Here is a 22,689-nt window from a genome sequence, read left to right as displayed (position 1 = left end):
GAGGATTATAAAGGCACACAGTGCACCGTGGGAATGGATGTTGTCACCTTTTGAGGACATAACTGTTTCTTTGTTGTCTGTTGTGAGTTTCACATTGCCTGAAACTTTGTGGTTTGAGGTTGGTTTGTTTGAAAATTGGCCAAGAAATCATAAATTCTGCCAGGGTATGTAAACTTATGAGCACAGCTGTACTTTCCAGTTACAACTGCTGGAATTTCCCTATCTTTGTGCTTAGAAAAACCTTTAAAACAGGCACTTTACTAAGACCTTACTATAATATTGTTGTGCTCGCAATTGATTTTGGGTATCAGCTTGCTATCTGGAAGGTAAACATAAAACAACTCATTTTAGGCTCATTCTGCAAAATACTGCACTGCAAAAAAGTGAACATGATTCAGGAATAGAAGAATGTCTTTCTGTGTGTACTGTATGTGATGACAACAAGAAATAGACAGCAGAAGATGAAGTTTTGGGTCTGAATCAAGACACTTTACACAAATGTAAGAGCCGTCATAACTCTCAAGACTACTGCTGAGATGGTCACACTTAACATGCACACAATCCAGCATGTGTAAGTTCTATCTGTACTGTTTGGATGATTTAAAAAAAAGACCCCATGCAGAGGCAGGAATTCAGAGGAGCAGGATAATCGCTGAAACACATACACTAGGTCTTTATCAGCTGATTTTTGGTCACTCTCTTGGTCACAGCTGGGTTTAGGATGTGGGAGGAGTTTTGACAGTTTGATGTGTAGATCACATACATGTCGCCCCCTCTGGAAGACAACTGAGCTGCTTTTCAATTATACACCGCAGAGAAGTATACCTACAGGTACAAGCAGACACATGCAGATAGAGAAAGAATAAATGTCTTTGTTGACAAAGATATATTTGATAATAAGGTCACACTTTATAATAATTAACATTAATAAAAGGCAAATTGAAAGTTAACGAACTTTAGTTAATACTTATTTCACTGTTAAAAAACAATAAAATGATAATTAATTATGTTTAGTAATGATCAGCAATGCTATAATTCATGTTATTTTTATTTTGTGTAAGTTTGTGTAAGATAAAATAATTAGTTTATAAATTATAAATCGTAGCTGATAAGAGACAATCACAATTACATTCTGATTAAATTCCTTGCTAACAATTTAGAATTGCACACATTATAACAGTTTATGTATTATTTTAAGTTGCAAATGATGACTAGAATATATTACATTCTTACATACATACGTGTGTTACATTACGTTGTGTTTCCTAAACCTTGGTTTTAAGCCTTTTTATTTTGGAGCCTATAGAGCTGCTGTACTGAGCGAGGACATAGTAACATGTTGTCTATAAAAATTATATGGATGGTTTCTGTTAAGAAGAAATGGGTGTTTATAACATTTTACAAATTGTTAATAAATACTGTGTAGTGTGTCTATAAACATTACCTGGATGGCCATTATAAAGTTGCCACTGATGTTAATAAAACTTTACAATTGCATAATAAATGGTTTATAAAGCATATATGAACATAATCTGAATGTTTGTTAACAGAAAAAAAATGCTAACTAAAGTATAATTAAGGAAGAAACAATGACAAAGTAAATTATATACATTATTTTCTTGTACCTTTTCCTGAGTTTCTGCACCTCTCTGTCCTCCTCCTCCTTCAGTTTGGTGATGAAACTCTGCAGGACAGGCATTTCAAACTTGATATACTGCGCCACCTGGTGGAAGGGAAGAGATATATAATGATGAAGCACCAAAAAGAGAGACTTATGTGAGTTAAATAAAAGAATATTGGAGCAACAAAGGCGGAACATTTGCACATAGGGAGGCAAACTCTGTCATCAAAATGACTACATCCACGCAAAAGAAAAAGTAACAGCTATTAGCTTGTTTTCATTTGTTTCACATGTTTCACTGCTGCTTGAAGCAAGCGACCAATGGCAGGACTTAAAGCAGCAGTGTGCTTCCGGTGAGTCAGACTACAATGAACATGGTGACTTACATCATATGTGACTTCTTCTCCCAGGTCTTCTTCCATGAGGAAAACTTTGCAGACTTGCTCACATGGACCCTGCATGACTCTCAGCACCAGAGGATAGTCAGTTCGCTTCAGTTTCACTCGCTCTGAAACATCAGCACACACGCAAAAGTTTTGATTAACAGAACAAAAATGAAAGCAATATATAAATTTATACCATTATGCCTGAATTCCATCTCTTAACAAACAATAAATAAATGGACACACTCACCTCCACTTGCATGGACGAGGTAGACTGCGAAGTCATCTGGGCTGTTTTCAATTTTAAACTTGTTGAGGAGAACTCGTATCACCTGAGGTGTCGTCATGCAGCTGTTGATCCGAACATTAGTCACTGAGCCGTAAGCAGGAGTAAACACTGCTGTCTGAGAAAACAAAGCAAAACAAAACAAAACAAAAACATAAAAATATGAATTCAGTTTCCTATACTCAGGTCACCATGGTTCATCTTGAACTTTCCGAGCCAAACACAATTCTACTTAAAACTCAGTAACTTATGGAGCCTCCAGCCAGAGGAACGTATTACCTACAGACTTTAAACAAATCAGAGGCAAATATCTATTAATATCGAATATTAATATCTATTAAAATTGTGATTGCTTCAACTTTATATACTTTAGCTTTATGTGTACAGTATAAACATGGATGGGTCGTTGTGAATCCGTTTTTCTTGTCATTTCTAAATTATTTGAAAACAAATTTAAACATCAACATCAAAATAGCTAAAAGTAGCAAAGACACTCTTTCAAACTAACATCCACATTATTTGTATTATTTTTTCAGACTTTCTATAAATCCAGTGACAAACACTTGGGGCTTGCATCACCTTATGGTTGTAGAAATGTCCGTTGATGGAGAAGCGATGGCGACGAATTTTCCTCTGGTCGCTCGGTGACCGTCGCTGGCCTCGTCTTAAGACTCCAGCATCACTCTTTGTCCGGAGGAGCTGAGCGGAGCTCTCACTGTCCTCTGTCCAATCAACAATCATTACCTGAGTTTATCACTTATTATTCTTTAATGTGAACGCTCTATTTTTTTTTTTATTTTTAGACTAAGAACACATGATACTGACTATTACTGAGAGAATACCATTTTGTGTGATTGCATGTCATCTAATACTTTTAACCACACTGTTACTATGAAGGTAAATATGCCCTGTTTGGGAATTAAACAAAATGAGTATTCTAATGTTCAGGTAAAGACATGAAACAAATACAAGAGACAAATGTGGTGCTCATTTTTTTCTATTTTATATTATGTCATATGTAAAGCTGGAAGGGCTACAACTAGTTATAGTCATTATAAATAAAAGAAATTGATTATTTTCTCAATTAATTAATTAGTTTTTAAATGATGTTAGATGATGTTCTCAAATGTCTTATTTGGTCTACAACCCCAAAACATTCAGTTTACTGTCACAGAGGAGAAATGTAAAGTAAAGAAATACTTACATTTGAGACACAAATTCTTTAAAAAAATGACTCAAAATGATTAACTGATTATCTAAGTAGTTGGCAATTAATTTAATAGCTGACAACTAATCAACTAATTATGACAGATGTAAAACCTTATAATCCCAGTGTGAACAACTTGTATGTTTTCATTTTACTTAAACTGGAATTACACAGTATACTTCTCTAAGGTTTAAAAAAAAACTTTAAAACAAACTAAGAATAAGGCTTTAATTCCCCCCTTATGGGAGCATGCCACTTTGGAGGTCAGAAGTTTCCAGAGTGTAATGGTAAGCTTATAAAAAGCAGCTGAGAGTTAATTAGAGATTTGGTCCACAGTGGTTACAGAACTAAGTTACTTTGATCTCAATGACCTCATGCAATGCTTCTTTTTTTTGTCTTGGCAACTGATAGGACAACTCATGATGCTGTCTACTGGAAGTAACACACAGTGTATTAGCATATTTATATGGGCAATAAAGTCACTCACCTTCTGTCTGTTCTTCCATCACACCGTTGTTCTCTGGTTGGCTAGCAGGTGGTGTCACTTCCACTGTGGGCGGGCTCTGCTGTGTCACCTGTTGACCATCTGTGCTGTTGGGGGAACTTCAAAAAGGAAACAATAGAGAGTCCAAGAGTCAGAGAGGAAGACACTATAAAAACACAGACAAACAGCTGCATTTCATGCCATTGGATATCGATGAAAATGCTTTTATTTTTTACATACAAGTGAGGAGAGTTACAGCAAAGAATAGTACAGTAAGACATAATGTCAAAGGTGTAAGAACAAGGAGTGACAACATCATCGCTTCAAAGCAGAGCTGCAGCAATTAGTCATTTAATCAATAAGTCAATCAAAAGATAATTAGTTAATTGTCAACTATTTGCTCTCAAAAGTGACACACATTTGCTGTTTCCTGCTTCTTAAATGTAAGGATTTGTTGTTTTTCTTTGTCATTTATGATAGTAATTGAAAAGTCTGTGGACTGTTGGTTGGACAGAAGAAGCAATATATTGATGGCACTTTGAGCTCTGACAAATAATGAGGAGCAGTTTTCATTTTTTGACATTTTATAAATGATTAGTTGCTTAATTGTAACTGTTAATGTTGTCACCATTGGTGGAATAATTGAAAATGAAAATAATCATTAGTTGCAGCTCTACAGCAAACACTGATAAAAGAAATGAATCTTATTATTAGATTTCCTGCCAATAGCAGCACTTTGTGAACCACGTATACACCACATTCAGTATGTACATCATATCCCTGTTGGTTAGTTTCAACTTGTGACAGCTGTTCCTCTTTGCTGATGCAGTTTTTCTGTGTTTGAGATATGCTGCAATTAATTTTAGAGAGTATTTCCTTTTATTTTTTAAAACATTTTTATCTGATGTACCTCTAATATCAATATGGATTATTTGACTTCTTCAGAGCTCTGTTTGGGAAGTTGTCTGAATGCTGAATTTCCAACTAGCGTTCAACCTAATAAAAAGCTACTTTACAGCCGTGGTTGTAAAGGCGATTTAGTTACTTGAAGGTCATTTTGTCCCTGAAGCACCCAACTGTGTGCCAGTGAGCTCTGTTATCCCGGAAACAAGAATAGCCTCTTGTGATGAATGGGATTATAGAACTGAAAATGGGGCCTCAAGCCTATTTACACAAATTGATCTGTGGTAGCTTGGGGCAAAATCCAAAACTGAGCCAGAGGTGTTGGTTAAAAGGTTTATGTTTGTCTGAGCACCACTGCCAACTGGTGTTTCAACAAAGGTTTTAGCAAACTGTGGAAATCAATTATGTATTTCTGCATGGAATTACGCCTGCGGTATCAAATAATACCATCATACATGAACAACGTGACAAGTGACACAAATTTAATTTCACTGTCCATCAGACAAACTAGATAATCTATATCTGCCCACGCTGACCTCCAGTGTATCACCATTTCCGGTCAGTGAGTTGTAACTAGATATGTCTGAACCTCTTACCCTTGACTGTCCAGATTGCAACCTGAGTGCCAGGATGTAGAGGAGGGGGGTGGTCGGATTCGCTCGTGGTCATCCTGCATCTGAAGCCTGATTGGCCGCCGCAGACCCCAGAAGATATTTAACAAGCCCTCAACAATCAGCTCCTCCTCTTCCTGTTGGGAGAGAAGAGCACACACACACACATATAAATACACACAATGGCCAGTTATTACCCCTTTGGGATACACAGATTGACGGGTGGGGTGTATTAGATTTCAAATGACTTGAGAGAAAAAGTAAAAAAAGGCGACAGGAAGACGGACAGACAGTGAAGTGGAGACATTAAGATGCTTCTGAAGAAGAGGATAAAACATTAAAATAAGAGCACACACACATGCACACAGAGACAGACAGCTGTAAATACCCACTTCTCTGTGTCTGAGCTGTAGATTCTGTCCTTCATAGTAGAGGTTGTACGTCTTAAGATGTGAGAGGACTGTTGCCCTGGAGACAGAGAGGTTGAATCATTGAGGAGTAAATGCTGTTTAAAGGAGCATGCTGCTGATTTCCCATGTTAGCCCACTAACTACAAGTCACGTACACTTCACATTACTGCTGACCATTGTTTTGAGGTCTGACTGATCACAATCTAGACACAATATAGATAATCAAAAAGCCATCACAAAATTGGATCTTGTCAGTGCTACAGTACAAATGTTAAGAGTTTTGTAGTAATTATGATAACATCATCTTATTACAATTTGATCAGACTGAAAGTTAATAACCAGTAATATAGGTTTATCATCCAGCCCCAAGTCTATGTTTGCCTTCTGTTTGCAATCTGGGTCAGACTTGTGTATGTACGACTTTTTTTTGGCAACCAACTCATAACTTTTGGATCCTGGAGCAAACAACAAGAACCTGAATGTGTGTTTACAAGACTAAATTACCCTATGATAAAACTAAATTAAAACTATGACTAAAATATAGTAGAGGTCTTTGTGGACTCAATTACAAAGCAGTCCCTTCTCCCTGGTAACTGATAAGATAAGATAAAAAAGCATTCCTGAAGAGGCACTTAGTGCTACATAGACAGTGACCTAAGGAGGCTGCACTAAAAAAAAAAGTTGAAAAATCCTGTTTTTTCTGGCTGTCTGAAGAGAACATGTTTGAGCTGACTGACTTTCATGAGGACATTTTGGTTTTGGTGAGATGTTTAAAAATGGGGGCAGCTGAGACAGAGAACACAGTGTCCTTCATAATAAAAGGTTTCTGTTGTCTAAATTAAATGTTTTAAATTGTTCTCTTCTGAATTTGTGGATCTGGGTCTGTACATTATAAATTACCTTGTTTTATAGTGTCTTGTAAGACTATATGGGCCGAGAATACTGTAACCTTTCTGAAAACCACTGCATCTCTCTAACCCCCTGTTTGTTTGTGTCCTATATCTTCTCCTTTTCCTCTCTTTTCACTCAGGCTGTCAGGCCATTGTGGGACCGCTCGGTCTCCCCTGGCTGTCAGTGCCTCATTCCAGATGTTATGGATCTGGATCTTCTGCCTCCAGGAGATTCAGCCTCTCCTCTTGTCTCCCTCTCTCCCTCTGCTGTGTACATGTTGTCCCCATCTCTCTCTCCCTCTGTGTGTATTTTCCTTTTCTCCTATCTGTGTGATCTCGTTCCAGGGTTGTGTCTTAGGTCTGTTTTGGCGACATCTAAAGTTGTTCAAGAATCTTGCAGATCCATTCTTCACATGGGTTTACAATCTATTTATAATTATGTCATCCTGATTGTCTCAAAAAAAAAAAAAAAAAAAAAAAAAAAAAATACAATACCAGTGCCTATTCCAGTACCGACACCAACTGAGTAATTAATTTGATACCTTTTCTTTTTGCTTCATTCGGTACCTATCATGTCAAGAGAGGCATTCCTGCAGTAATACATAGAATTTTTGCATTTATTTTTTGTCAGACATTGCAGGCATTAAGTATATCTATATGTTTTGGTGTCATCTTGGCAACTTCCAACTCAGTCAAATACACTCTACTCAGCTTCACCACACCACAGACTGTATGGGTTGTAGCTGCTGCTGTAGTGGGTTGATCACTCATTGCATTAAATTGCATAACACCCGCTGCAAGCAAAACCATACAATAGTCCTTTTTTTCTAAATTTGGGTACAAAAAAGATCAACTCCAGGTATCCTCTGAATAGAAGTTTCAATACCACTTGGTACTGGGTTAATTTGGCTGATACTTATAATCACCACCAACAGCAAAACTAAGTGTGATGGAAGCGAAGAAGAGTCATAGAAACTGAGGGGAGCTTGATGCTGGACAGCAGCTTACAGCGCTGCAGCAGCCTGGCAGGATTGACACTCCACTGGGATTTTATACTACCTTAACTATAAAGCAGACACACACTTTTACTTTCTCTGATTGTGAGTGAATCAGATGGCAAGAAAGGCAATAAATTATGAATCTTACAGGTAAAACACACTCACGAAGGCTGATGATGGAGTTCAGTGTGGCGCTGAATTTGACTGACAAACTTACTTACACTATAATCTTAAATCAATAAATGAACCAATAAATGTATGTATGCTTGGGAAATGTGCACAGGCTAAAACCTGTAAAATCAACTGAGTGGTTTTTTAAAATCACTATTTCACACACTGTCATTTTAAACCATAGACATAGTAAAGGATAAAAAGCACAAGTCACAAGTCAGACTGTTTGCCATGAATTTAAAAGCATACCATGACGTTATTTAATTTTTTTCTACTTCATATGTATACACAGGCATTTATGTGTGTGTGTGTGTGTGTGTGTGTGTGTGTGTGTGTGTGTGCTCATATGAGAAACAGTGACATATTTAATCCTTACTTGCTGATGAACTTGTTCTCTCCAATCTGAACCCCGCACTGTATGTCATCCATTCTCAGTAATCATGAGAGGAGCTGAGAGACAAAGAGGCAACACAGAGAGTTAATCATTTTCATCCATCTGATTCAGTCTCATGACTCCTCATGACCAGCAGCAAGCAACAGACATGAAGAGGGAAGCCTGGAGAGGAGCAAAGTCACTGCAGGAAGAGGAGGAGGTAAAGCTCCGTAGAGTAAACAATAACAGCATACAGCAGATCATATCTACTTTCCTGTCAGTGGATTTCCTTCAAGAGACAATTCATCTCACAGTTAACAGTTAAACCACCACTACAGTCTGTCTCACTACACAATCAAAACATTTGGTGTGTGATGGAGTGAGACAGCTGCTCTCCACACTGTCTTCCTCCTCACGCCTACAAGAGGAAGAAGATGGTCTTCTTTCCGGTTGCCCCTTTAATTCTCTCCTTATGTCTTTGTCTCTCTCTTACACATAAACACACATTGAGAATGCGTGCACGTACACATACATGCAGCTGTTTTAAGTGGCACACAGCCAGAGTTTTCCTTCCCTCTTTCCTGAATGAGTGTGTATGTTTGTCTTTGTGTGTCTGCAGAGGAGGCAGGACAGAAGCCTCCGGGAGGAGATGAACAGGTGCAGGACACATGGGCCACCCGCAGAGCCAAATCATTTCAGCTGCTTAAACATTTATCCAAGCAAGCTACTGGAAGCACACATGATGCATTTATATCATAGTTTTTTCTTTACAGACACTTGCCTTGCCTTCCCTCTGTCTATAAAGTGAAATCTTCCTGGAATAATAGTCTTTAACTGTATTTCTTGCTTTTAAACACATAGACTGTTTTAAAGGAGAATATCAATGTGTTTAGTTCCTATAATCAAAAATAACATTCTTATGGACCATTTTTGAATGTAGACTTTGCATTTATAGATTTTTAGCCACACTGGTGGCGTGGCCTTATGATTAGAAATTTCACACATGATTTCACTAGTTTGAAGATATTTGGGGTTTTAAAAATAAGTTACACTTTATCATGGTGATATTATCCTGTTTGACTGCATTTAAAATTATAATATAATTGTAAATTCCCACACAAAGCCTATCATCATTAATTTAATAAAGTATTATTACCTGCTGCTTACTGTTTTGGCTGTATATCTTCACATTCAGGTTTATTAAGTTGCTGTCCTCTATCTCCATGATGAAACCTTACCCTTGGACCCCCTCCTCCTGTGGCAGTCATTGATTGCCCTTTCCCGTGGCATTTTTTCCCCTCAAAACTATTTTAATATTGATAAGTTTCCTCAGGCAACACAGCATAAGCAGCACTTGTTTTCCCCATTCTTTGCCTTCGCAGGTTCCTTAACTCCACTGCTGTTGCTGCTAAAATGAGAGACTTTCCAGATACTTGCAATACTAATGACATTTGTCAGTGTCAGTTGTATTGTGTTTAGGCTGATTGGCAGATGTTAGCATGCTAGCAGGCTAAATTATAATGCTATATATACTATGGTGACCATGCTAAATATTACCTGCTTAACGTCAGCATGTTAGCATTACTATTGTGAGCATGTTAGCTCAAGCACCATTGTACCAAAAACACAGCCTCAAAAAAAGCTACTTGCAACCTGTCCTTCAAAACATAGGATATCTGTCTCTTTGATTACTAAAAATCGGTATAAGCCCTGAAAAAAGACAATTAGTCGACCCCTAATTGTTTTAGTGCATATTTCACTCAACACAACAATGTAACTTTGAGAAATCAGTTCATTTGTTGAAAAGTTTCTTTCCAGATTACTCCCTTATAACACAGTCACTGCCCTTTTAACATATCAACCAACAAAATATTAAAACTGGAAGTCAGAGAGACATACCTGCCGAATAATTATGGTATAAATGTCAGTTAAAGGACTACAAGTGATCTTACCGTGGTGAAGACGTGATATTGAGTCAACAGACACAGAGAGCTGCAGAGGATGAGAGACAGAGCAAAATGTTAAGCAGGTAGACTCTGTATGTATTATATCCTCAGGTATTCTCAGCCAGTTTTCTCACTCAGGTGTCAGTTTCTTCAGGATCTTTTCTTGTAAGTGTGACAGCGAACACACAGGGGAGAGTGGGGGTGTTTAAAGGAAGTGCTCCCCTTCCGTTGAAGCACTTCCTCCTTTACTCAGTCAGTGTCACAGGAAACTGACACTCGCCTTTACACAGCCCAAAACTTCCTCAATTCAAGTGGCACGGATGAATTATCATGCACACCCAAACAAAAACATGGGCAGAAACACTGATAAGACTACACACATAAACTTCCTTCTCTTATCTAAGCATAACGTAAACAAAGATATTCAAAATGCGACAAGCGGAGTAATGTAACCGCTTTAAACACACAATGCTGATAAATAACTTGAAGCTGTCAATCTCTGAAATAAATGTGTTCAGTTATTGTGCATGAATTAAATATTAAACACCAATCAGCCCAACCCCCTGCCAAGGTCTATCAATATTTCATCACCTATATTAGCCATGTCAAGCACTCAAAAGCTAACCATTCACCAACACAATGGAAATCATTAGTCTTTAATACTGCGGTCGTGGTCAAGGGCGGCTGTGCTCATAGACTCATTAGCGGTTGATGCCAGTGGTCTGAGACAGACATGTGGCCAGCTGTCAAACCAAGACAATGTTGTAATTGTCTGGCAAGTCACATGACCAATGTGAACTTTAAGTCAACTAAATTGTAGTCTGATAACAAAATTGATCCTGATGTTACCTCCTGAAATAAGATCAAATCAGACACCTAACCTTTAAAATTCTTGCACAAGCACGCTTCAGTGCTGTGATAAATGTGTACCCTATTTCATGAAACATTTGCAGAAAAATAGACTTATTTGGACTTGATGAGTATTTTTAATGTAACATCCAGAGAGATTTTCAATTTTTTTCTTCAACTCAAGATCTCAGAGGGTAGAGCTGGTATTACAGTGCAATATTGATGTTGTGGTATGAGACTAGATACTGTCTAGAGTGGCTGTAAAAGCTACATTTCAGTTAGTTAAGGCTATGTTTTTTTTGTTTTACTTGTGCTACTAATATGAAAAAAAAAATTTTTTTCAACATGTAAGGCCATAGTCACACATGTGCAAGTGCAGGGGAGTGAGCATTGCCTACCGAGGTGAATGACACACACGTCTTGGCCGTTGGTTAGGCTGCAAGTATGAAAATGCGTTGACATGTTTTTCATTAACAAAAATAAAAATAGAAAAAAATATCCAAACATAAGCAGCTGCACAAAACTATGTCTAAGTAAAAACTACAACTAAAATGGGCAGTTGTCTTTTTTGGCTGGTGTGTAAAACAAGTCTACCAGCCACTTGCATATTTTACTAACTGGTGGCTGCTGCTAATTAAGGTCCCTGAAGTGAACAAGACAATGAATCTGACAAGATATTTGATACCAGTACTGTGACATGATACCGAAAAAGTATTGAGGTTCAATACTCAGTTCCAGGAACAGAATTTTAGAAATAGTGAGGTCATAAGTCAAAACCTGTTCTACACAACCCCGCTTTCCCAGACACCAAAAATAAAGTCTCAAAAACATTTTTCTTCTTTATTTGGTGTTCTGGTCTTTTAATTTTTCCATCACTAAGGTCTAAATGCTGTTGTTGACTAGTGGATACATACTGAGTCCTTTTGTTTATTTTGTTTGCCTGAGAGGACTCAAATGGAAATATGTGGAGTCTCAAATGAATGGAATTAGCCTGAAGAATACCAACCATATCTGAGTAAATATCCCAGAAAAAAATACTGAGGACATGACCTCACGTGTCCTCAGTGGTATCTAAGACTCTGGCCAGTCAAAAAGGGGTGGCACAATGAGTTCTTCTCCTTATTCATCCATCATGGCTAGGGCTTGGGTTGTGGGCTCATGTTAATATTTAGAGAGCAGGGCAGTCGATACATAATGCTAATATGTACAATTCCACTATTTCATGTACATTGCAATCTAAATGTACATGGTTATCTCAGCCATTTACAACTGCAACACGCAAGTGCATAACATATAACATACATTTAATGCTAGCCAGTAATGGTTTTAGCTTAGATCTGCTGTCACCTAGGATGGTAGAAACATGTCAACATTTAGAAAAGCTAATGATGACTGAGGATATTTAGGCAAACTTTTATAGCAGAGTTATAGCATAAAGCTCGAAACTTGTTCACCACCTTCACAAACATACAAGTGGGAGCACTAACATTGTGCCACAACAGCCACACTGACAAGGCTGCCTGCAGGTGTGTCAATTAATCGGCCCAATAGGTCTATCACTAATTATAACCATATATCTTTTTGTGTGTTGGTTAGAGACCACTTCCCAACCTTGTTGGGATTGTAAATATTGCTTCAAAGTATGACAGGTCCCCCGCCTCCCCAAAATTGTTGCAATAGTGATATTACTATCTAATTTTTGTCAGTATTTTCCAGCTCTGTTCAGAACATATAATCCTTTAAATTAATGAATAAATTAAAATCACCACAACTGTATCAACTTTCATGAAGCAACATTAAAGTTATATCATGACCTTTTGTACATCATGTTCAGTGCCTATAGTTCTTAAGATTAAAGCCTTCAAAATTGTACAACTATGTTGACTTGATGTTTAACCAAACACTTCAGAACCAGTAATGGGTAGGGTTAGGGTTATAATGTTAGATGGCCTTGTCTCTGTGGAATTTTTGTATGACATAATGCACTCTTTATATTTGCACTCTATCCTTCTTTGGGTTAGCCTTATGTAATTATAACAATTATCTGCTAAGGTTGAAAAAAGTATCTGTAAATATTGGTATGTAAGTACTGTCCTGCCTGAAATGTGGCTTACAGTGCAGCAAAACCAGACAGTGACTTTTTCTGTACCAGCACGGTGTGCAGGTGGTTAGTTAATAAAAGAAAATCCTATTTTGTGTGCCTAGGACTTTTTTTTCTTTTTGTTGTGGTATCAATCGAGGTATGTAATATATGTTTTTTGGTATTGTATTGCAGTTTAAAATTCTGGTATTGTGACAACTGTATTATCTTCCAAATGTAAGCATGAACTTGGCTCAATTCGTCTGGTTCATAGGCTAACTTTGTATTGCAACTGCTGCACAACAATTTCCCTTGGGATACAGAAATCACGTATGGTTATCTTATCTTAGGCTGCAGAAAGCTGTCTTTGCTTTTTGATTTGAAGCCCACAGCTGCATGTAAATGTAGCCAGACTGACCCATAGCTGACCCAGCCTGGATTCAGATCAGGGACCTCTTCTCTGTGCTGGACAAAAGTCTAGGCTAAATGTAGACCATACTGACTCTCTGAATTCCCCTCTGTCTCATTACAACATCAATAAGCCAATACTCAGTCACCCTCTTCCTCTCTTTTTCTGCATCTTTATGTCTCATTTGCTGTCATCTGCTCAGTTGTTTCGTAACACAGTAGCTGAATTTATTAGTAGTGAGCTGTCCAATTTTACTGATTAGGAAATTCTTTCCTCTCTGCTGTCTGTCTGTTTTTCCCATTCAGCTTTCTCCTTCGTCCTCCTTTGTGAAAGACTAGAAGCCATCCACTGTGCTATTAAAACTCATGACTACAACTTCCTGACTCCTCTCCCCCCACTCTCCCCTCTTTCATTGACACACATGCACACTTGTTTTCTGCCCTCTTGCCCTGTTGCCTCTGAACCTCTTCTGTCAAAGTCTTTGGCTGAAATGGACAATGAATAGGTCCAAACCTCCTCCTGTCCACTTTCAAACACACCACCACCACCCCTGCCTCCACATTACTAATGCTCTGCCTCACTATTGTCACTATTGTCATAGCAACGCCGAAAACATCTGAGCTCCAGCAACTATGGCCCACAACACTGAGCCAAAAATAGTGTGTGTGTGTGTGTGTGTGTGTTTGTCTCTACTGCTCCTTGTTAGGCATGCTGGGGTTGTCAAAAATGTTCAAGGCTTGATCTGACTCTACATATGGGTCCCAGATTCTCCACATCAAGCTGAAACTATTATTGCCTCATTGTTGACTGTGAATGTCCTCTTAGTTTCAGTGATGGTAACCTGAATATCTTCACTCTGACAAAACAAGACATTTTAAGAAGCCACCATGTGACATCATATGAGAAAGAAGAAGAAAATAATAGTTATTTCAGCCCTAGTTGACAGGATATATACTTGCTGTTTAACCATGCGTTCCCATACATGCAACTCCAAATGTATGGTGTATATGCAAGATAGCCATGATGGATAGGGATGCATATATGAAATACATATTAAAAGCAAGTATATCTCTTGCCTAAGAGTACACTCAATTGCTATGTTATCAGGTTCACCTATGTACGAATAATGTAGTCTTGTACAAATCCCAGTATAATAATAATAATAATAAATTTTAAATAATAATAAAAAAAATAATTTCAGTTCATGATTTAGTGGTGCTGATTCGACTTTATGATCATTTCAGAGGCTTCTGGTGCTGTTGAACTGTATTGTTTTTAAAGGGACAGTTCAGTTAAAGATCAAAGATATGCAATTTTCCTCTTTCCTGTAGTGCCATTTATCCATCTAGATTGTTTTGGTGTGAGATGTCTGCCTTCTCTCCAATATAATGGAAGTAGATGTCACTCCACATCTGACACTTGAAGAGCCAAAACAATAGATTTGAAAAACTTAACAGCAAAGTGTCTTTCCAGAAATCATGACCTCAGTGACAGTTACTTGAGATAATCAACAGATGTTGTTCTACGTAATTTCACAAAGGAACAATTTTCTTCCTACTGAACTACTACTGCCAACTGCCCCAGCCCACAGAAAGAAGTGTGCGTCTATCTACTCTTAGATGAGAGGCTTGTGCTTGTGACAGTGTGGGATGTAAACATGAGTAGATGGTATAAAGGAAATAGTTTCTACATGAAACTGCTCACATCAAGGTTTGTGGATTATCTTGAGTAACTGGGTCATGATTTCTGGAAGGAGACACTGCTGTTGAAAATTTGGCAACTTGCACCAAAACAATCCAGATCATGTACGTCAAACTCAAGGCCCGCAGGCCAAATCCATCCCAGCATGTCATTTTATGTGTTCTGCGAGAGCTGGCAAAGAATATAATTTGCACAACAGAATTCTGTGATGTGTTATGAAAAGACAGTGTACATATACTATATATCCCAGAATGTATCCTGATTTTGTTATCCACACACTGAAGGTGTCTGCCAGATGTCAATATACACTAGATAGCCTCTCAGTATCATATATCCATTTCCAACAGTGGCCCTCTTGGTTATAGTTAGTAATGTTAATAGTAGCAGCCTAGCAAAATGCCATCATCTCAATTTTAAAGCAAATATACATTTTGTATTTGAAACCTTGCTTGCACACTACACAACCTGAAACTCTTCAGCATCTCTACCATTCTACCAATTCTACCATTCATTTATACTGACCTTGTCTTACATTTACAACCAACCCCTTGAGGACAACACTAATCCTGATGTGGCCCGGGGTGAAACGGAGTTTGATATCCCTTATATAGATGGCTAAATAGACCTGAAAGCCAGAGGAAAAATATGCACTTTTGATTTGGGGTGAACTGTCCCTTTAAAGATTAAGAGTACACTCAGTTGTCAGTTTACCAGGTCCACCTAGCAGTCTAGTACAACAGCCATGCAAAGAATCTCAACTATAATATTCAGATTATGATTTAGGGATGCTGGTTAAACTTTCTGATCATTTTGGAGGCTTGCCATACTGTTGAACTGTATTGTTTTTTATCAGCCTCATTGCAGGTAGACTAAATGACCCAACAGTTTAATCAATACCTCTCTGAAACAGTGAACAAACATTAAACGCTACTGACTTCATGAAGGTAGGACTTATAGTTGTGCTGTTGTATTAAACTGCATTACTTCTAGCTAAGTTTACTTAAAATGATACCTGGGTGTATATTACAAGGCGGAACATTAGGTATTCACTTTTTGGCAGAGGGTCTCTGTCCTAAAGCCCTGCCTCTGTCTAGCCAGCCTTATGTGTGCTGAGAGGAATCTTAACTATCTATTGCTTGTTATGTAACCTGTTTTACTAATACATAGCTAAGCACACTCCCTGGTACAGACCAAATGTGATAAGATACCAAATTTCTACCATTTTCTGCTCAAGATTCAGACTGGAGCATCACAGAAAGTGCTGTGAAGCATACCTATTATCACTGTATGTAAATTACATACGCCACATATGCCTGATATTCGAGATTATGAGTGTGTATGTGTGTCGCCTGTGCTTTTATGAAATAAATAAATGTTGCTGATTGGCATTTTATGTTGTCAAAATATTTCTAAGAGTTGTTTTGTACAAAGAGTCAAGCTATCAAACTACACCCAGTCCATATCGCCACATCAGCCCGCAGACATCATCACGATCAGCCTACTCAGCTACAGCGACGCTCCTGTCTCATTCCTGCCCACTTTTGGAGCTCCTATTTCGGCTCACCAGATCCGGGGACGCAGGCTCTCCGGTCCTCCTCTTTCCTCTCCTCTTCTCCCCGGTGCGGCGGCCGAACTGTCCGTTTACCGTTAAACTCCTCGGTCAACTCGCTCGCGCTCCTGCCGTTGGAAACAATCAGTGGGGCGCGTGCATCAGGAGGTGGAGGAGAGAGCGAGCGAGAGGTCCATCTGTTGTGGCGGAGCTCGCGGCACAGCAGGCCAGTAGCCAATCAGAGAGCGACCCTGACGCCCCTTTGTTCGCGCTGCGTACGGAGATGAATGAAAACACGAAAACAATGGAAGAGACCGAGCACCAGTAGTCCTGGACAGTCATTACTATGCAATGGGAACCCCAACTATTTACATGAGGTGCTAAAATCAAATAAACTACAACTGATTTTTAAACGTCCCATGTCAAACTCTGTTGAGTAAAGACTTAGGTATTATAAAAGTAAATGGTAGGTACAATGATAATAAGTCAAAAATGTGATCAGGTATCTCATAAATTTGACAAGTTAACAGAGGCGGATTTAATCATTCTGGGGCTTAAGGCAAACACAAGCATGGGGCCCTCCATATTCCATTGACATTTTTTCCATTGAAAAGACGTTCTAAAAATGACTATGGTCATTTAATTGGGAATAGAAGTTAAGAACTGGCTCAAACGACTTCAAGACCGAAAAGTTGGCTCTGCAGCATTATGCTGTGGAGTGGTATGCTGCTTGTTCAGTAACATGTGGGTGCCTATAATGGTATGCCACTTATCCAGTGGCATATGCCAATGTCTACACAGTGGTATGCCTCTCATGTTCCACTGGCACATCTCGTTTCCTTATGGCACATGCCATCTCTGAGAGTGTTAGGTCACTGTCAGACTGTCACCACAATTTACATTCAAATTAACTTTAAAAATCCTGGGCAATGTACCCAAAGCCAATATTAGAGCTATTGTAAGCTAACATGAGCTAACATAGGGTTAGCCTAACCACTGTAGCCAGTTTGACCAGTCAATAACAGAAATTTAGAAACATTTTTAATTCAATAGCAGAATGCAATCGCACATGATATTACATCACATTACACTAAATGTCACCATTTATTAGTGACATAACACTTTGAAGTGCCACCTGCCATATGGAAATGACATCTTCCAGTGGAACATGAGCCGCATACCACTATAGGCACTGGCATAGGCCGCTGAATGAGTGGCAGACCACTCTACAGATTGACATATGCTGTTGAGCCACTAGTGGCACACCATCAGCAACTTTTCGATCTATTTTTCTTTATCACTTCTCACCAAATATTTGAAGATGTTGATTGAACATTCACATTTAGAGTATATTTCATTTGGATTTGCAACAGTGACATTTTTCATCCTCTATAGTGACAAAATAATAGCCTGTTGTCACTTTGGACCCTCACAAAGAAACTAAATCCAAATTTCATTAATGAAAGCAAGAAAGAATGTCACACGTGGGACCCAAAGCTTCTCCACCTGTATTAAAACACTGTATCTATCCCACTTAACTACTACATCCTACTGATGTCCCTGTAGCCAAGTACTTGCATTAGGCCACAGCAATAAGTGCAATAATTTCTTTATTTTACATTAAAAACCTCTCCCATGACAATGTCCTGGAAGCTTCTTGTTGGCAGCGCAGAACCTATATACAGTTCATATATATTAAATTTATTATGAAACATGTTGAAATTATATTTTTGTGTAGACCAGATTTCACCTACTATTAAAATATGATTTTGGAGAAATGCTTTCAAACTAATCAGTACTGTCTCTTTCAAGTGATAACTGAACAAATGATCAAAATGGTAAAACAAAGTTGTGTTTTGTGACTCATGGATGTTGTAACCACATTTTAGTTGGTTGTATAGGTGGGAAAAGAGGTCTTATAGACATTCAGACCGAATATCAACTAGTGTTCAACAAGAAATCAATGTTGAAATCCTGGTCAGAGCTCACTGTGTTCCTTGTTGTTCTTCCCAACCCTTGAATAAATAATAAGTCATAAAAACAAACTTTAATTCATGGTGAAGTGGAGAGGATGAGTTGAGGAGTCTCACAGCCTCAGGAAAAACGTTGTTTTTAAGTCTGGTGGTAGAGCAGTGGATACTTCTGTATCTCTTGCCAAATGGGAAACAGGCTGTGGCCGGGGTGGACATTCCTCATCTCTCCTTTTTTCAGCACTGCTGGGGTAGCTTTGCCTCTTTTTTCAGTAGTCTGTACACCACGCTGAGCCGTTTGTTTACATGAGTTGGCTACTGTCAAGTCCACCCCTGCAAGTCAACTTTTTAGTGCCATAATTATTGTAGTATGTCATACTTCTGATTTGTGATTATTTTGACATTGACAGCTGAGCTCAGTTATGTCCTGTAACATTTCACAATATTTTTTTCCTGATGGATCCTATTAACAAAACAAACCAACATTTGTAAGTCTTGCTGCAGTTTCTGGTAGGTCAGATAAAAAAAATATATAGTATATAAAACTAATAAAAATAGTGGCAGTTTTTTGTTAATAAAACTGATTTTATAATAGAGCTGCATGATCAGTCAGTGAAAGAAAATTAATCATCAGCAATGTTGGTGATTGATTTATCATTTCTGTAGATTTTCCAAGACAAAAATGCCAAATATTTGCTGGTTCCAGCCTCTCAAATAACTTATCATAGGTGAAATGATGGAAAATTGAATATATTTTTTTTTAAATCTTGATTGTGGACAGTTAGATAAAACAAACTATTGAACTATTGGACTCTTTGGAAATTGTAGTTTTCAGTACTTTTTAAAAAATGTTTTACATAAAAAAAAATTTCATGCTCAGTAAAAACATCACTGTAGCCCAGGGGAAGTTTAAGCCTTTACTAAGGACAGTATATAGTGACATATTATGTAGCTACATGCACAAAAAGAGCACCAGAGCCCCATAATAACCCTCATTCACTCTGTGTATTGTGTCCAGAATCAGGAGAAAAAATACAGTTCTTTAAAACGTGTTAATTAATTACTGTACTTGTATAATTGTTTATGTGACTAATGATTAGATTTACCATTTGCCAAAACTAGATTTTGACACGGAGAGACTCTTTTCAAGGAAGAGACCAAGAATTAGGTAAAAAGTAGGACCCATCTCAAGACCCTGACTGTATTAGTTGTGCATATTTATTCACAAACAACTTCTAAACTACTGGTACATGACCTTAAACCAGCTGCCAAAAGGGGAACCTGGGGCCCTGAGGAAGTTGCTGCTTTGCCTGTTTGTGACGCAGCCTTAATTTAACTGCATGATAAGATGTCCCTCTTATCTCTTGATTTTGACCTAAAATTTTACAATAGTTATTTTATATTAGTGTATCTGTTTGGTTTTTGGTGGCAAAATTGAAAAACCTATCCATGATTTATCTAAAAATATTGGCTCGGCTCCATCTGCCCACCTGTAGTCTCAATAGATAATAAATAGTTGAGTGGGTTTCCAGACAACAACATTCATTCTCCATGCGTTGCATTATATTCTGTGACCTGTCAGATTCTTACATGATTAGAAATTTGTGATATATATTAGTAGTGAAAATGTGTTTACAATGGTTTAACAGGCCTACTGTATTTCATAGCTGTAATAAAATATGCTAATGTTAGCATGGGGGGGGGGGGGGGGGGGGGGGGGCTGTCACCTTTCTCCTTTAGTAGGGAAAATGTGACATGTTTTCATAGCTGTGACAGAAGAAACTGATAGTCAGTAGCGTTTAGATCTTTCTGGAGAGCACATCAATATTTAGGCAACCCATTAGTTCAGATGGTTAGAGAATATGACCGGCTACATATTTCTTTTCTTTGTTTTTTTTTTTTTTGTTTTTTTTTGTCACAATCATGGTTAGTGACCAATAAAGACAAAAGACTGCATTCATTCTATAACATCTTATTAAATAGTTTTAGAAACAAAGAATAAAACATTTTGTTGCTACAATTAGTTTACACAATTTCTCTTCCAGAAGGTTTAGCAAACTTTACTCCATTAAATATACATTTATTTTTTTGTTTTTTTGTTTTTACATCTATGTAAAGTTTCTCAGCTCGTTCTTTCATTTATACTGGTAATGTGTTAACATGGACAGAAAGCAATGTTAGAGTAAAAAAATACAATATGAAAAAGGTCCTAACAAACAAACAAAAGGATTCCACCAAACCACAGATTCAAAATAGGATCAAAAATGTATTTACTTTTTAAATAAAAAGTACAACAAAATGGTGCGCTTTCCAGCATGATTAAGATTAAAAGTTATGATTTGTTTCTTACAAATATTTGCTTGCAAAAACATGAAAACAATGTATAAAAAAACAAAAACATTGAAAAAGATAACACTTAATACACAAAAGTATATTCTTCAGGTAGCACCCCCTTCAAAATAACTGAAAGGGATTGATGTCTTTGTGTTACACACCTTTGGCCACCTTCTTAAGAGCCTTCTGTTGGTTAAACTGACCATGGACGAGAGTCTGGGCTTGTAAGAATTCAATGTGTTTTTACTATAACTGGACTAATTTTGTAACAGCACATATACATGTGGATAGGATCCTAAAAATAAGAGAGAAAGTATGATCAAAACTGGAAGGTAAAAGTTAAAAACAAGAAGAAGCTGCCTTTAGACATAAAGACATCCACTGTTCATCTTGCATTTAGTGATAATAAGGCAGGTTCGCTCAGCTGCCAGTGACCCTGGCTCTTAACAAGGTGGCCAGCCAGTGTCTTCTCCTGCATCCAGAAACATCAACAGTAAGAATTCCCAGGGAGAAAACCAGGTACACTAAACATGAGAGGACACCAATATATTTTCACTGCAGGACTGGGTGGGTTTGGGGGGATAGACGGAGAGTGTGTGGAGATGAGGAGAGAGGATGTGATTGGGGAAGTAAGTCCTGGTTGCATGAACATGATATGACACAGAAAACAAGGTCACACGTTGTGCATGTGTTTATTGTGTGTGCATGCCATGTGCTAAAGAACTCACTATGAGAGGTCCCAAAATCTGTCAAACCAGCCTCCATTTAGTCCCAGTAAGTGCAGGAGGCGGCGGCTGCTCTCTGACCTCTATACTTGATCATCAGCTGCTCCTGGAGCAAGGTCACGCAGCGTAGGAAACGAAGCCAAAAAACATCAGCTGGTGTGCCAATAAACACACTGCCAATTTTACCAGTCGCCCCATAACACTGCTTCTTATCTACAGCTCTGCAGCTGCTGGTCCTGAGCACAGCCAACATTTAGATGAGCATGGTGAGGTTTTAGATTTACAGTTTCTGCACACATCAGTGGTCACCAGCTAGCCTAGCCTCCTCTGTGACCTCAGCACTCCTTATGTTCCTCTGTGAGTTGGCCATATGTCTACAGATCTACCCAGAATGATAAAATATTAGCAGAAACCAATATTTCCACAGACAATGCTGGTGTTGCACCAAATTCTGATACCCATCAGATTCTGTGACCCAATTAGAAATTTCATTTTTTTTCAGACTGATTTGTTGTTAATTTGTAACAGAGGGGCCCAATTGGGGGCATCTGAGTGATGAGAAGACCTGCTGTTTAAGCTATACAGTTTAAAAAATACTATGGATACAAGATGACACTGACAGAAAGGTGGGACAGAGGAAAAAAAAAGTGCAATTACAAAGCTGCTTCAGCACCATGTTCAGTGCCATGGATTTCTGAATATTCAGTTGAGCTGCTGATATTTCAGATTCATGGTTGGGGCCATAAAGTTAAACTTGCACAAAAGCTCAGTCAGATAAAGGGTCAATTA

General features: G+C 38.1%; 1 protein-coding gene across 1 annotated transcript; it reads right to left on the bottom strand.

Annotated features, from left to right (window-relative positions):
• Nucleotides 1-722: 722 nt before the first annotated feature.
• LOC146320311 (ras association domain-containing protein 2-like) lies at nucleotides 723-16,986 on the bottom strand. Its single transcript, XM_084728538.1, has 11 exons — nucleotides 16,887-16,986; nucleotides 10,290-10,329; nucleotides 8,341-8,414; nucleotides 5,888-5,963; nucleotides 5,481-5,632; nucleotides 3,985-4,100; nucleotides 2,870-3,012; nucleotides 2,255-2,408; nucleotides 2,008-2,129; nucleotides 1,626-1,723; nucleotides 723-825 (listed from the first exon to the last, which is right to left on the bottom strand). Exons 3-11 carry the CDS (start codon nucleotides 8,391-8,393, stop codon nucleotides 756-758), a joined length of 984 nt encoding a protein of 327 aa, XP_084584664.1. The 5' UTR covers nucleotides 8,394-8,414; nucleotides 10,290-10,329; nucleotides 16,887-16,986; the 3' UTR covers nucleotides 723-755.
• Nucleotides 16,987-22,689: the final 5,703 nt, after the last annotated feature.

This window comes from Lutjanus erythropterus, chromosome 10, assembly GCF_056507025.1.
Source record: "Lutjanus erythropterus isolate fLutEry1 chromosome 10, fLutEry1.hap2, whole genome shotgun sequence".
Taxonomy (NCBI): domain Eukaryota; kingdom Metazoa; phylum Chordata; class Actinopteri; order Lutjaniformes; family Lutjanidae; genus Lutjanus; species Lutjanus erythropterus.
The sequence above is the reverse complement of the archived record's forward strand: the minus strand, read 5'-3'. Positions and strand labels throughout refer to the sequence as shown.